This window comes from Truncatella angustata (assembly GCF_020726525.1).
Source record: "Truncatella angustata strain MPI-SDFR-AT-0073 chromosome Unknown BKA67scaffold_4, whole genome shotgun sequence".
Lineage (NCBI taxonomy): Eukaryota > Fungi > Ascomycota > Sordariomycetes > Amphisphaeriales > Sporocadaceae > Truncatella > Truncatella angustata.
In genome coordinates this window covers 2592693-2607926 of record NW_025763384.1, presented here as the reverse complement: position 1 = coordinate 2607926, position 15234 = coordinate 2592693, and the positions used below count along the sequence as shown (strand labels likewise).

Below are 15234 nucleotides of genomic sequence, written 5' to 3'. Positions count from 1 at the left end.
GGTGAGGACGAAGCGCTAAGAGGCTTGCCATCATCGCCATGAAATAGCGACCACTAAAACTGAGGGAGATCAGCGTTGCAGCCGTTAATTCGTGCGGTCCTATTGGCGGGGATTCATCGCTGCTATAGAACGCTTCGCGAAGTTTGATAACCGCATCGACCAATTCGATTTCCTTCGAGCTCAGGGCAGACTCGAATTACGGAAAGAGACGCTAGATGAGAAGAACCTTGATCGACTGGCATCAGAGCACGAGATTGCCAGAGCATACCTTGATAATTATCAGGCACAAGAAGCAATTGCCCTTCTAGAGCCTGTCGTTACGATAGAAAGTCAGTTGTTCGACGAAGGCGATCCCGAGTAAGATGTGTTAACCGATCTACTTCGGGATGTATATGATCAGCTGGAGGCTGAATGAGAAACACCAGAGACTGAAAGTGATGGTCTGCGAGAAGATGCATCTTCCATATGAACCAGATAATTATTCAAAAATCAGTGCGTACAGCATTGAACAGTACGGTAAAGTCCTGTACGGTAAAGTCCTGTACTGTACAATACTGTACTGTATAACATGAGAAACACATACCCACTACAGGTCACTTGTGCGTGCATAAGAAGTATTGTAAGCAGATTCAGAAACGGCGCAGTACCTGTCAGGGTGGCAAGGTACATGAGGCCAGCTCGTGGCCCATTAAAGTGGATCCAAAACCGCAAGCTATAAGAGAGAAGGCCGGGAAGCTGATTTCGCTAGTGACTGTATCGTTATAAGTGAATTTTATTCTGAAGTAGTCATACCGTCTTGGTCCTTACGATCACATGAAGAATATTTCATAATTCCTCACAACAAAGCTCAAGCATATCGATAAGTGAGTTTTGTTCTGATAATGATGAGGACTTGAAATATAACACTTCAATCACACCTCGAACTTATCGGTACAGGTAGATGGTTAGGTGGGCTGTTTCATGAGCTGTGACAAAGCCAGTCCTGGGGTCGCTATTAGCGGATGGCCGGATAGAGCTAGCTCCTCGGGAATAAAATTCAATGATCCCCTTCACGATCAAGTCTTTTGATGCGCTCTTCGATATAACTAATATTTATTCAGGCTTTACTAAACGTGCCCGTGGCGTGATTTATACGATAACGAACATGATTAAAGGCAAGCCAAAATGACTTTAGCCTTTGCACCTGAAGCTTTCAGTACGGCTCCACCGGAATGTGAGTGGTGGAATTCTGCGGGGAGGATATAGTACGAGCTCAGTATACGTAAGGAGTCCCGTGTTTGAGTTTGCGCGGCTGGACGATTATCTCTACTGAAAAGGGAAAACGAATGAATGTGCAAAAAATGAAAGGCACAAGCTATGGTGAACTTGAACTAATAGATCGTCCTGATGGATGCCTCAGTTACACACATAGGGCAACCACTTTAAGTACCCTTCAGTGGAACAGAGGATAGTTCTTTTCCTCACCGTTACATCACACTACCTATCAATATATTACTATTAATCACCATACGTGACGTGTCTAGCATGTCGTTAGTGCAATATAAGCTATGTCGATACGAAGCAATCAAGACTATGGATACGTTAGTTGCGACAGCGAAACGATGACGCGATTTGGTGTTCAGCTCAAGGTGAACACTGCAAACGGGGTCAATGCAGAACGCTCAAACACCAAGACATTAATTGCGGGCAGCAAACTGTTAAAGTGAAGAAGCATGAGCCTTGAGTTCAAATCAGGACAAAATTCTATTAGCCTTGTCTAGCAGGGTCCAACTCGACCTTGTTTCCAGTGATCTCGTCAATCTCTGCCAAAATCTCAGGCGTCAGTTTATCTAAGATTGTCAATGCCCTGACATTTTCTACAATCTGCTGCGGCCGGCTGGCGCCCGTAATGACTGAGGAGACATTGGGGTTCTTAAGACACCAGGCAAGAGCTAGCTGGCTTTGGGTAACGCCCAGCTTGTCCGCCACAGTCTTGAGCTTCTTGACCTTGGCGATGTTCTCACGCCAAGGCTCATTGCCGTACTGACCCCGCATGAACTCGGCGAAGCCGTCTTTGCTGACGCCGAATCGCGAGTCAGAAGGTGGCGCGTCCACGGCGTCGTTATACTTGCCGCTTAACAAGCCCATCTTGATGGGACTGAACACGGTCAAGCCCAGACCTATCCGCGAGTACAGGCGCTGGAACTCGCCTTCCACCTTCTGCCGGTCAAGAATGTTGTAAAGGGGCTGCTCAACGATGGGGCCGATCATTTTCAGGTCCTTAGCAATCCCGACAGCCTCCGCGATCTCATCGGCACTCCACTGAGAGGTGCCCCAGTAACTGGCTGGTTTTAGTTGTACTATCCCAATGTGTATGTAATCAAGTTTGACTCACAATGCCATTCCCTTCTCTATAACATAGTTGAAGGCACGAACAGTCTCTTCCATGGGGGTTAGGCGGTCTGGCCTGTGTGCGTACACAATATCCACATACTCCAAGTCGAGACGCTCCAGTGACGATGTCAAACCCTCGATGATATGCTTCCGCGAAAGACCATGGTTGTTGACCAAGATCTCCCCGTTTACGGCACCCCAGTTGATCTGTGAGTAGTAGTATCAGCTTCAGCTCCGACCATTGCGTAACCGGTGTGAGCAAGACAGGTCGATTTACCTTGGTACTAATAACAAGATCACTTCTCTTCCAGCCATACTTCTTGATGGCTCTTCCCATAACCTCCTCAGACTTGCCAGCTGTATAGCTATTATCATAGTTTCAGCACCACATTGTCGTCAGGGTGAACGGGAGCAACTTGTCTTACTTCTCAGCGGTATCAAAGAAATTGACCCCCAGGTCATATGCCTGCTTCATGCACTCGAACGTCTTCTCTGTGCATCTTATCAGCCCCTTTAATCAACCATCAAATAATCAGCAAATGGCGCCATACCATCCTCTACATGGCCACCGTAAGTCAACCAACCGCCAAGGGCAATGGCCGACACGTGAAGGCCGGAGTTGCCCAGACGGCGGTAGACCATGCCAGTTTTCCTCGGTTCTTCCCAAGCCATGTTTTCGGTTACAGATATGATGTGAAAGGATTCGATCACGCAAGGAATCAATACAAATACGTGAGGCTCAAAAATTGAATGAAGTCTCGGCGAGCAGTGCAAAAAATGCCAAAGGAGAAATTCTCGGAAGCAGTATCAATCGAGGGGGGAGAAGCGGGGCAGCGTGGAACCCATGTCCAAGGTTAGTGCCACCCGATGCCTTCATCGGCTAAAGCACCCGACTATGGAGATTTCTAAGTTTAGTGGAACCATGGCTTTGGGCCACTATTTTTTGACTATATTCCTACTACATACAACTGACTCAAGCATGTAGCTATTCTGTATGAAAATTCAAGAAAACGTACTGGAAGCACAGTTCTTTTGAACATTGAAGTCAATCGCTAATTTACGGCTAAGACTTGGAGAAGTGCATGCTTTACGCTGCGCTCTTTTACACGAAAGCTGCAAGCTACCGAAGACGCCTATTCCGCAAATTCGGTTGGATTCTATTCATTCTTATGTCACTTTGTAGGCTGTAGGGGCTATTGTTCATCCCGAATTTTACGATGGTCCCCGAAGATCATTTCTCGGAAATAACTGTACCAAACGCCTATGTATGAATTTGTCATCGACCTTGGACTGGGCTGCATGCCAGAGCACAGTGGCTTACCGCCCCAAATGCAACAAGGCGCGCCATGAGGCCACCGAGTAACATATCCTCGAATTTCAACCACAGTTGAGCCAGGAGTATATGACTCTATGACATGGATACGATTGCTCATCGACCCCAACAAGAAATGACCCTCTGGGTATCGAGATAAATGAAGGACTGGCTTTAGCTACCAAAACCTGGAAACGGGGTTCCACTTGTGCCTTACGGGATGCACAGATGGTCATAGTCTTAAATCCTCTCAATGCGCGACTATTACCAGCATAGGCGAGCGGCCAGGGTGAATTACTGTCTTACATGGATTCCGTTGGCCAGTATCGCGCAGGTACCCAAGTTAGGTCTTGCTAATACCTGTGGCTATTCGTGGATCAATTGTTGATCCGAACAGGGTAGGATGCATGATTTCTGCTCTTTTTGAAATTGCATTTAGTTTCAAGAACCAGATGCGGTCCACTCGGTTGTCGATCCTGCTAATATGTCCTCGTTATTGCTCGTGATATGCTCGAAAATCATGCGAGTTAGCGGCGAAGGAGTTCTCACGAGCGGTGTACTGAAGTCCAGCGGCGGCCATGACATCTGCTGATTTTGCTGGTCAAGAGAGTGATAATTGGGCGTACTCGAACCCGTCGGCTTCAGTATGTTGGTGTGTGCTAGGATATCTTCTAACTCAGCCCACGCTGAAGGTAGTAGGAGAGAGCCCAAAGAAGGGCTGTCGTTAATATGTTGAGTAGTTTTCTCAATTGCCTCTTCAATGCGATCATCGCCATCCAAACCTAATCGTGGACTGGGTGCGATAGCCGCCATCCTCAGATAAAGAGAGGCGACTAACGGCTTGTTACCACCACGAGAAGAGGACAAAATTCTCTGAAGTCCTAACAAGATTTCCTCGGGATGATCGGATGGACTGACGGAAATATTGCTTATTACAGCATCGATAACTGCTGTCGCGATATCGTAGGTCTTGAATTCCATTGTTGGACCGTGTGCCTCGATAGCAGTTTTGGGCAACTGTGACATAAAGCTCAAAAGTTCCTTCGCAATTCGTATTGGGCTGCTGGCCATAGTAGCCATTCCAAATCTAGCAGCAGCACGCCAAAGGACAGCTCTCATCCACTGTCGCGTCACGAAGATATCGGCTTTCTGCACGTCGTTGCTCGATTCAAAATCCACAGCGTTATCTTGCAAATGCGTTTGCAACAGTCCGAGACATCCCTGAGCTGTAGACGTCATATTCGAAAGATCTGTATCGGAGTTTTGCAATATCTCGAAGATACCAGACTGGTCAAATACCCAGAAGAGGTTCACCAACTTGAGGAAGGCAGGTAACACATGAGCTTGATCGTCTCCAGCAGGAGTGGGAAACATTATGGCAGGTTTCAAGACGACAGGAAGCTTATGAAGCATTGCAACACCTCTCTCCGTAACGAAAAGTAACCAAAGGATGCGCCGCCGCATCTGTTGCTCTCCTTCAGCTAGTCCAGTGCAGGAGGCTTCCCGCTCTAAGCGCATCATCTGTGCGATTGTGATAGCTTGTCTGAGGTAAAGCAAGCTCTTCCCGCCGCCAGCTGTCTGATTTTCGTGGTATATGTGCAAGAAGAATGCGACACGCAATCCGTTGAGGTCCAGATGGTTGTCCTGATCTTCCAGGCTGATCCGAGGCACCTCATCGGGAGAAAGTGATTCCAGTCGCAGTTGCGCAATGGTTGCAAGCCGGATAGCAATAGCCAGCAGACGCAGATGGGGGTCGCCTGAAGCAAGGCCTTGATGCAGCTCATCCACATTGATAATAGGCCATATGGGGTAAAGTCTTTGACGATAAATTTCCAAGGCCCGGAATAGGTTGGCCATGTCATTCGTTGGAGGGCATACCGGCTCTGCGAAGTCGAAAGGCAGCGTATTGGGCGCCTGTTCTTCGCTGGGGATCTGATTCGGGGAGCTGCCAAAAGCACAATTACCTACCCCAACCTGCGCCGCTGAGATCTTTTGGATCGTCTTTGCGCGCAAGCTCCGAGGCCCTCGCGTCGCCTGCATACGCTTGAATGTACATGCTATGCCACTTGCAATACAACCACGGCATGGCGACGTCTCTGAGCATTTTACCTTTCTTATTTTGCATGCATCACAAGCACGCTTGACCAAGTTAGACCTTTGTGAAGATCTAGGCTCTTTGCCCGGCATGGCGGCGTCGTGGCCGCTTCCACTGCTCATCGCAATCGCGTAATAAGTTTCCCTCTGGACTTTTCGATACACAGAGGTTTCGAGGTTTCCTCGCTGTTCTTTGAGCTTGATGTTGAACTAAATATCTTTCAAGACCAGGGTGAGGGGTCCTGAGATTTATAGCTTGATATTCGCGAAGCAGAAGCTATATACCAGCGTGCTAAGCTCATGAATAATTCGACGCAGCTACTCTTTCGAGTCGTTGCCCATGCCCTGATGGTTCTCGGGTTGCTGCGACAAAAGCCCAGGCCACGACTCGTGGTATCTCCTCATGGCAGGTTACGTGTTGAAAGCGAAAAGATACATGAGTCCTCCTGTTGAACACATGGTTTTCACTGCCAAGTTCACGTTGCCGCGCGATCCAATAAACAGATATCGTCACGTATATTGAGGACCACCATCAATTGAGGAAGTTAGGTATTAAAATGTTACGGTCTGCACCCCATCAATAATTGGAGAAAAAGCAGCAGTGGATCTTAATTGTAGCGTGCTGAAGCGAGTGCCCCGACCGACTGTCCTGTCAGATCTTGAGATCGCGTTCTCCACTAAACACGGTATGCGTTAGTGTTGCTTAGTTCCAATGGCGTCATCTCCTAAGCCTCGGCTCTCGACGATTTGTGAATCGGACTTTGTAAAATGGAGGCCGTTCAAAGGCGACGAGTGCACCAATTCAGTATATGGACTCTGGAGCAGTTGTGTACATGCCCAAATATCGGTATCAAATTTACATAATCAAACATCAAGTGCAGCCTTCCGGCTCTTGCTTTCTAGATCAAGGTACGGGGCTTCTCCCAGGCTGCAAACTCGGTCACCAGCTCTGGCTGCATCATAGTCGTACGTAGCACAGTGGAACGTCGACCTGTTGTCCCATATGGCCAGGTCATTCTTGTTCCACTTGAAACGCACCTGCGCATCGTGATTTTGAGTGACGAGGTTGAAGAGATAGGCAAGCAGAACGTCCGACTCATCCTTAGTAACACCATTAATTCGCTTCGTAAACCCCTTATTAATGAAAACGCTCTTCCATCCGCTCACTGGATTGGTTCGAATGATGGGGTGTGTGGTTTTCAAGTCGCTGCCTTGGTTCAATGGTGAGCCACGAACACCCTTTCTCAGAGGGTTGCCAAGTCTTGCAGCTTCATCGTGGAAGAAGTTGGCATCGTGAGTTGCCGTGAGACCTTCCAAGAACTTCTTCATCGGTTCGGAGAGGCGGTCGTAGATTTCGTATCCTGATGCCCAGAGCTAAATATAGTGATCAGCACCAACCATTGCGATGTGGGTTTGCAAGTTACATACAGTATCACCACCAGTTTTGGGAAGTGTGTGAATCTTGAGCATGGCATAATCGGACGGGACTTTCTCAAAGGTGATATCGCTGTGCCAACCCGTGCTTGCGAATCGACTGACATCGCTCAGTTGATGGGTGAGACCGCCACCCTTCTTCTGCTTCTCACTTGAAATAACAGAGATTTGATCTCCAAGCTCGCTGCCCTCCTCGGTCAAGGGATGAACGTGAAGACCTGAAGATTCTGGACACCCCGACAAAGTTGACAATCGGATCATGAAGTCTTTCATTTCGACGGGAGTAACATCTTGATCACGCAGAAACACAACACCTCGTTGAGAGACTATAAACATCAGCCTATGGACGGGTACAGGATTCTGGCCTATCCAAGAGAAACTCACTTGTAGCAGCAAGGTCTTTGATGTACTGGTCATTCCACGCAAGGAGGTCTCGAATCTGCAGCCCGGTGTACTCGCGACCAATTACAGGGGTAATGTCATTCTGCTTGAAGCTATCCAGAGTACCGGAATACACTAACGGCTGGCCCAACCGAGTGCGGGACTCTTCATGGCCTCCAATAATATGGAAGTCCAATGCAGCGTCTGTGCTGACTGAAGGCATATTGTAAGAATTGTGAGATGTGCACAACGATTGTTGATACGAATTGTGCAACTGGATAAGAATTGCGAGTAAGGCACTAAAATGGCGTGATTGATAACCACTCTTTCTGGTAAGCCAGTCGTTCTAATCCAACCCATGGCGCTCAACCACACATGGGACTGCCTTAATATTCAATTCCTACAAGCCAAAACTCAGAAGACGACATGATTCTCCGCAATGGTGCAAGAAGTTGTCCTCCGAGAATTTCTCCAGTAAACCCCGCAACTCGGAACGTGGTAAACTAGCTTACACTATAGGCGAATCACCAACCTGGTCGGGTAAGGCGCTAGCGGAGATGGGGTTCCAATTGAGTTTCAACAGCCTCGAACCGAGAAGTTATCACGGTATTGACCGTTCGGTCCTTTGGTTCTCGATCCTTGATGCTGGGATCATGAACCTATCCGGAAGTGTCTTCGTGGCTCGAGGCTTCGCTTCGTTCGGTTCAGCTCATCCTTGAACTAACACGGTCAAGGCTGGAACCAATAGACGTTGTCCCAAAGGCATGCCACCTCATGCAGAAGCTAGCATACTAGATGGGTGCTTGCATATAAAACCTTTTATATAAATTTATCTGTCGGGCTACCACCTACTGCTTCTGGCCGATCAACTTCTCATCGTGCCAGCTCGTTCGATTCAACGTGCGTCAAGCAGAACTTCACCTATACCAGTTTTCGGACCAGTACGACGAGATGGGCTCTGTTGACAACATCGAGAGCGGCTCGAAGTCAATCCATGACTATCACCAAGAGCCTAACAAAGGCCAAGTCGAGGTCGGTCGTCAGAACATTCACGAGTCTATTAGACCACACGAAAGCTACGAAGGTGGTCATAGATTTGACCCTTACGCGACATGGACTGCTGAAGAAGAGAAGACGGTGGTCCGTAAGACCGATCTCAAGCTTCTGAGCTGGCTATGTGTTATGGTAAGAGATGTTGCCAGAATGATCCTCTTCAGCTATTGACAGCCAGGCAGTTTTTCGGACTTCAACTCGACCGTGGAAATTTGTCTAACGCTTTGGCCGACAACCTTCTCAAAGACCTGAATATCACTTCTGACGATTATAACAATGTAAGTCACATTCTACAGTGTTGGGTACTTGGCGCGTAAAATCAGGAGCACCAGTTGACAGGAGCATCAGGGAACAACAATTCAGCTTTTATGCTTCTTGGCAGCCGAGTTTCCTGTACAATTCCTGACGAAGCGTTACGGTTTCAAATATGTCTTGCCAGTGATGATGATCGCATGGAGCATGGTGTCTTGGGCACAATGTTTCATGGTCAACCGCGCCGGTTTCTATGTCACCCGTGCATTCATCGGTCTTTGCGAGGGTGGTTTTATTCCTGGTACTATCCTCATGGCCACCTACTTTTACACTAGCAAAGAGTTGTCGACTCGCCTGGCAGCTTTCTGGTCAACCTTGAATATTGCTCGTGTCATCTCAGCCCTTCTTGCGGCTGGTATACTCCAGATGCGAAGTATTGGTGGACACCCCGGCTGGTTCTGGCTTTTCCTCCTCGAGGGTCTTCTGACACTTATCTTGGGTGTTGTCTCAATCCTGTATCTACCTTTGTCACCGACTCAGACCACGTCTGTTCTGTGTCGTACCCCATGGTTCACCGAGAAGGAGGAGATTATCATGATCAATGTAAGCAAATCTTTCCATTTCGAGTAACTCACACTGACAAGTCTAGCGTATTCTGCGAGATGATCCGGCAAAGGGCCTGACTGCCGTCAAGGAGCCGGCTACATGGAAGGATATTAAGGAAGCCTGGTCTGATAAGTCTATGTGGGGTCTTTACTTTGTCGGTCTTGTTGCCTACATTCCAGCAACTCCCATCCAGGCATACCTTACTCTGACTCTCAAGCGCATTGGATTCACTACCTTCGCATCCAACATGCTCACTGCGCCATCTGCTGGTCTGCAGATCATCACCATGTTGGCGTTGGCATGGAGCAGTAACTACTTTAACGAGCGAGCTTTCCACTGCTTCATTGGCGAGTTCTGGCTCCTACCCATTCTCACTGCGCTGCTCACCATTCCGGACGGCGGTCGTGATTGGGCACGTTTCTCACTCATTACTCTGGCATCAGGGTACCCGTACTTCCACCCACTTGTGTCGTCGTGGCTTTCCGAAAACTCTTTCGATGTCAAGAAGCGAGCAATTACTGCCGCAACGTACAACGTCATCGTGCAGATCGGTTCCCTCATTGGTAGTCAGATCTACCGTTCGTGGGATGCACCCTACTACAAGACTGGTAACAAAGTATGCATTTCTATCTGCGCCTTGAGCTTGGTTACATTCATCGCTCAGAGACAATACCTGGACTACCTAAACAAGCAGAAGGAGAAGACTTGGAGCCAGATGTCTTTGGAGGATCAAGTCGCCTACCAGCAGGACCAGGAGGCTCGCGAGAAGGATGGCAACAAACGTCTTGACTTCCGATTTGCCTTATAGTTTGAAATCTACAGCTGGTGGATCTGACTCGTGTCCTTGGTACTAAATGCACTTTCTTGGTTTATCGCACGGATACCCCTCACAATAGGCTTTGGCAGAGTTATAGTTGCTGCACTGCCGATCGACATTAATTTTAATATATACTGCTAATCTCTAGTATATGCTTCTTAGTTGATACTTCTGGTGCTACTTTCAAAGATATCATGCTAACTCCACAAAGCGTTCGCTGGGATTGTGCACCCACTGCCGATTACGCGGCCAACTGTCTTGTTCTTTGTTCCCCGGATTGCATACCACAAGATCACGTCAACTCTGCCCTTTGTTCGGTGGTAATGAACAAAAAGCGCAACGCTAACCTTGCACCAGGTGCTTTGTTGTTGCGCAATTAATTTTTATTTATTTTTGCATTTTGCTGTAAATGTCACATGGTAAATACCAGCAACACAGGAATCTGAGATATCCATATTCGGAAGGCCGACCGAGACCCCTTAATTGTTACGAACATACGAACGGCAACGCAGCCTCCTGTGTATCAGAACAAACCGAAAATCAAACCACGAAGGAATCAAAACCTAATCCGTTGTCGCTCCATGTCGAACAGGATCTTCTGTTCTGAGTTGTCTGCTTATTCTCTCACCAACTGAGGCCATTCCTTTCATATCCTCCTTAACTATCATGTCACCAGTGCCTACCAGCTCGCTGTCCGTGCGCCGACGCTGCCACCACCACAGCGATAGACTGGGGTCAACAATTCGCATTCCCGCCGACAAGCAAAAGTCTGCCGTTCTGGGTTGCTATTTTCATCGTTGCTCCAGCAATTCTCGTCATGGTCGGTTGGATGGTATGGGAGTGCAAATTTGGAAGCGACGGCAATGACGATGTCTTGAAGGCGCTCAGGGAAAAGCAGAAAGAGGCCAATAGGAAGCCCGCCAAGATAAAACCCGGACAGATCAGCCCGCCGAAACCCAAGAAATAGGGTTGCCCGGCTGTATTACGGAGCGCCTCGCTGTAGAAATAGGACAGTATGACACGGCAGGAATGAGCAAGTACAATTTTTGAGGCTGGTTCAAAGCGCAAGGCTTATTCACGAAATCATGGCACAGATCGCGCGCCAACATCCACTGGACTGGCCCGGTTTGTGTTTCGTAAGCAAGACTTACGCTTCGATAAGTCGAGTACAGAAGCAGCATATCATAAGAACTTGATATCGAACACATTAAACGAAACTCTTTGGCACCAGCAGTTAGCAAGATCCAGCAATAGCTTCTTCGTCACTGCGTTTGCTCAGCTATGAGAGCATATATCACTTAGTCTCTATCGACACGGAATCCAAGGATCCGTCGCAGTCATTATTGCCGCCGAGATATATATATGCCGTTTGCTGGACGAGTCGACCCCTCAGCTGCCCCAGTGACGAAGTTAGCAAGAATAGTCAGCAGCACTAGCCTCAGAACTGGTGCAATCTGAATGTGTAGGAGACTCGGGAGGCTGAAAGCCCATTGAGAGGGCTTCTGGTACCGATTTGGGATAGCGCTAGGCTCAAACAATAACTCTTGCAATAAATTCGTTTTCTATCTTTTTTTTCTTTTTGTCAAACTGGTTGACTCTAGGTCTGATTTGTGTGTTGGGGAGTAAGTCATATAAGCCATTCCACCAAATAACGTTCTTTCTAATTCAAAATTCCCGGGGATATCTGGTATTGCGTTGTCCCACAGATAGACCAGGTCAGAAAAGCCAGGCGTTTGAAACCAGAGTGGAAGCTGATCGTGGCTAAAAGCCACCCTCGGAAAAGATTGAAAATATGTCAATCTGGATTTGGGTATAGTAAAGCTTCCTTTGCTCATAATACACCTTGGGTAGGTCCACCACGTTGTCCCGTGCAGTAACTGGCCATGATCCTTTGGAGTTCTTGTAATTAAACGTAAAGCATTAGATACATATTTAAGAGTGGAGGGCGATGGTAATGATTTCGAAAGTCTTGGATTAATCAAAAAGTGTTGTTGTTTTGTTTCATAATAAATATGTATCTTTGAAAACGTTGTGGTCGAAATTGACTCAAGATACGTGGTCAGTGAGTTACCAATCACTAACCTAATGATATTAATCACAAGATGTGCATTCGGTGTCCCCATTGGTGCCTTTGTCGCCATTTGAATGGCCATTGACCAAAACCGACTTGTTGAATTCTTGGCTATTTAATGTCAGCATGTCCGCCCTTGATTAAATTTCAAGATATCATAATCAGAGAAATGAGACTTACGTCGACTGGGGCACGTCCATAGCCGGGTTGCGTGTGAAGAAGTTGACAGGCTTAAATGAAACCTTAACAATCTCTACAGGCCTAAGCATGGTGTCAGTTATCGCTCCGATTGGATGAGATAGCGGCATGGTTACATGACAGGGAAATCCTCTATTCTGGGGACATGTTGCAAACCGAATTGAACCCATACAACAATATCGCCATTCGAGATGTCATCCTTTCGTGCGGCCCACTTTCTGACACCAGAAGTCTCTTTGTTCTGGTTCGTGTATTGCCCTCCGGCAAATAGCTCTTCTTCTTGATATTTAGTGACGTAGACCGAATGGTCGGCGAAACTATTCATGTTAAAGTTATCCTTGGCGTAGAGAATGGAAAAACTCACTCAGCTCTCTTATAATGGAAAGAGCTCTCCTCTGCCAGCAATGGCTGTACGGGCGGGACTTGGATCTTGTAAGCCACATTCTTCCCATTTACTGGGTTCTGCTTGTTTGGATTCTCAATCATGAAGACACGGTTCTTCTTGGATTCTAAATCATAACCACCGGTCTTCTCTAAGGTGGTACGCTTGCTGATGTACCCGTTCCCATGAGGATTGGTGTCGGCATGACGAGGCAAAGCGCTGGTCTCTTCATACACAAGTCGATTTTCTCTGTCACCGTCGAGCTCTGGGTCAACACGTAAAGACAGTATATGTTGATGATAGCCTCCCAATACTCCTTCGTGCACAACTGTTCCATAAGGTACTTCTACACCTTGGTCGATAGGCTGGGTGGACAACACGCCCGTGGCCCGAACTTCATAGGCCATCTCGCCAGCCTGGTCGAAGATGAAGGCCAAGATGTACTCGTAGTTGGCGACCGTGATAATCGATTGGATTACAAGCTCCCGTCGTCTTACCACAACGGGGCGGCCGGTTCTGTAGTTAGTGTGCTTCCAAAGGATACCAGCATCTTGTTCGTGGATGCACACAGCATTTGGCCTCTTTACAGGGCGTCCGTGATCGTCGGCAATAAGGCCGTCTTTGTACGCGATGGCACCAAGGCAATCACAGCCGAGCTTGAGGTCATTGGCCATGACACCGGCTCCAGCATCGCCCAGATCGAATGCTTGCTTCTTGTGGAACGGTGCGCGTGGGTCTGCGTACGGGACTGACATGTCACTCAGTGAGACACGATAAAACAACGGCCTACCATCATAAGATACCTCGTAAAGGACCATGCCTTCACGATAGTTGAAATGAATACGCATCTGCCACTTCTGCCATTTGATGATGTCTCCATCAATGGTGAATGAAGCGCCTTCAGGTTGTATGACCCTGAGAGGTTTGAGATCAGTCCTCTGATCGTTCAGCTCTGGGATGTATTCGTTGGCCTTGGTCGGTCGCCAAGGTTCGGTAGACTTTGTCTCCACACCGGCACCAGTGGGGAGGTATTCCATCTTCGTAACCTGCATCGTTACGGCATCCACAACCTTGTCGTATTATGTTAGTACTGGTATATCCACGTGGTAGTTTGACACAAGAAGACAAAACCGGAACAAGAATCAATATTTGACGGTGGACTTGGTTGCTTTCAGCATGAACAGTAATATCGAAATACGCTTGCATGGTTTTAGTGGTGGAATCGCGCCGGTACTTTACATACCGGTGAAAAGCTCAAGGGAAACGCATAGTGGTTGCTGTCTAGTTCCTTGGAATTGCTGGGGTCACGCATGTACATGTAGCATTGATATTGGCGAACATCATCCGAAACGCCATCAGCTCCCCTAATCTGATAAGCCGCAGGAAACAAGTGAAGCTTTATGTTTCAAACTTACCAGATCCAAGGGTCGCAAACAACAATCGCTCCCTCAGGCAGCTTCAATTTTTCGATCTCGGCCTTCGTTCGAGGATCCTCTAGGGCAACCTTTTCGACGGTGACGATTTCGTCCTCATCGATGGGCCCATGGAATTGTGCGGGCACTTCGGTGCTCCTCTCGATGGACTCCATGGTTAGGTTAACCACAACTTCAAAGAAAGAAGGAGTGCCAGCTAGATAGTAATTTACCCATGCCTTACGTGGTGGGGCGTAACTTCCTCCGTCTGTTTGAGTTCGATACTGCTGCATCTCCTTTCTTGACGGCTCATGAAGCATGATACCCTTGAAGCGAAGTTTGGTCCCTGCATCGTGACAACTGCGGATCAACTTTGCTGACAGCAGAATCTCCGCCTCAGAAAGCGATGATAATGGGTGTCGTGAGTTCCCCATGGCGACTTGATTGGTCAAGAGATTTCAATTATTGCTGAAGTATTCGTCAATGAGGTTTAGAATAATGGAAATCCGGCTCAGATCAAGATGTGAAAGCGAGGAAGTTCAGTTGCCACAGGAAAAGTGTTGGCAGAAGAGGAGTTCCCATCTTCAAGATAACGAAGTCCAATGCCTTGCGGCAGCTGCCCGCGTGCATGCAGTAGTGTGGGGTTAAACCGGACCTCCACCATAGCGGCCAATCCTTCTGGTAGGTACAAGCGATCAGATTTTATAGTTATCATGGCGCTTCGGGACGGTTCTTAGGCACTATCTGGCGAAACATGCAGATAGGCAGATACCGACAAACATGGCAAGGCCTTGTATATTTGCCGTATCATTATCGTTAGAGATAATTTATTATCTCTATGTAGCATAT

General features: G+C 47.8%; 5 protein-coding genes across 5 annotated transcripts; 1 reads left to right on the top strand and 4 right to left on the bottom strand.

Moving 5' to 3' along the window:
• Positions 1 to 1697: 1697 nt before the first annotated feature.
• Positions 1698 to 3170, bottom strand: BKA67DRAFT_565379 (NADP-dependent oxidoreductase domain-containing protein). Its single transcript, XM_046102808.1, has 5 exons — positions 2925 to 3170; positions 2799 to 2865; positions 2651 to 2738; positions 2375 to 2580; positions 1698 to 2320 (listed from the first exon to the last, which is right to left on the bottom strand). Exons 1-5 carry the CDS (start codon positions 3043 to 3045, stop codon positions 1747 to 1749), a joined length of 1056 nt encoding a protein of 351 aa, XP_045958784.1. The 5' UTR covers positions 3046 to 3170; the 3' UTR covers positions 1698 to 1746.
• A 796-nt stretch (positions 3171 to 3966) lies between these two features.
• BKA67DRAFT_281312 (uncharacterized protein) lies at positions 3967 to 6365 on the bottom strand. The gene has a single exon (XM_046095947.1). The coding sequence runs from the start codon at positions 5900 to 5902 to the stop codon at positions 4127 to 4129; it is 1776 nt and encodes a 591-aa protein (XP_045958783.1). The 5' UTR covers positions 5903 to 6365; the 3' UTR covers positions 3967 to 4126.
• Positions 6324 to 8009, bottom strand: BKA67DRAFT_691525 (uncharacterized protein). The gene is made up of 3 exons (XM_046109174.1): positions 7598 to 8009; positions 7208 to 7539; positions 6324 to 7153 (listed from the first exon to the last, which is right to left on the bottom strand). Exons 1-3 carry the CDS (start codon positions 7815 to 7817, stop codon positions 6644 to 6646), a joined length of 1062 nt encoding a protein of 353 aa, XP_045958782.1. The 5' UTR covers positions 7818 to 8009; the 3' UTR covers positions 6324 to 6643.
• Positions 8010 to 8429: 420 nt separating this feature from the next.
• BKA67DRAFT_281409 (major facilitator superfamily domain-containing protein) lies at positions 8430 to 10334 on the top strand. The gene is made up of 4 exons (XM_046095948.1): positions 8430 to 8779; positions 8830 to 8925; positions 8996 to 9502; positions 9549 to 10334. Exons 1-4 carry the CDS (start codon positions 8546 to 8548, stop codon positions 10311 to 10313), a joined length of 1602 nt encoding a protein of 533 aa, XP_045958781.1. The 5' UTR covers positions 8430 to 8545; the 3' UTR covers positions 10314 to 10334.
• A 2079-nt stretch (positions 10335 to 12413) lies between these two features.
• BKA67DRAFT_658803 (copper amine oxidase) lies at positions 12414 to 14819 on the bottom strand (the record flags this gene model as incomplete). Its single annotated transcript, XM_046107345.1, has 6 exons — positions 12414 to 12504; positions 12574 to 12654; positions 12708 to 12908; positions 12956 to 14043; positions 14217 to 14337; positions 14389 to 14819. 6 exons carry the CDS (start codon positions 14817 to 14819, stop codon positions 12414 to 12416), a joined length of 2013 nt encoding a protein of 670 aa, XP_045958780.1.
• Between the last annotated feature and the right edge of the window lie 415 nt (positions 14820 to 15234).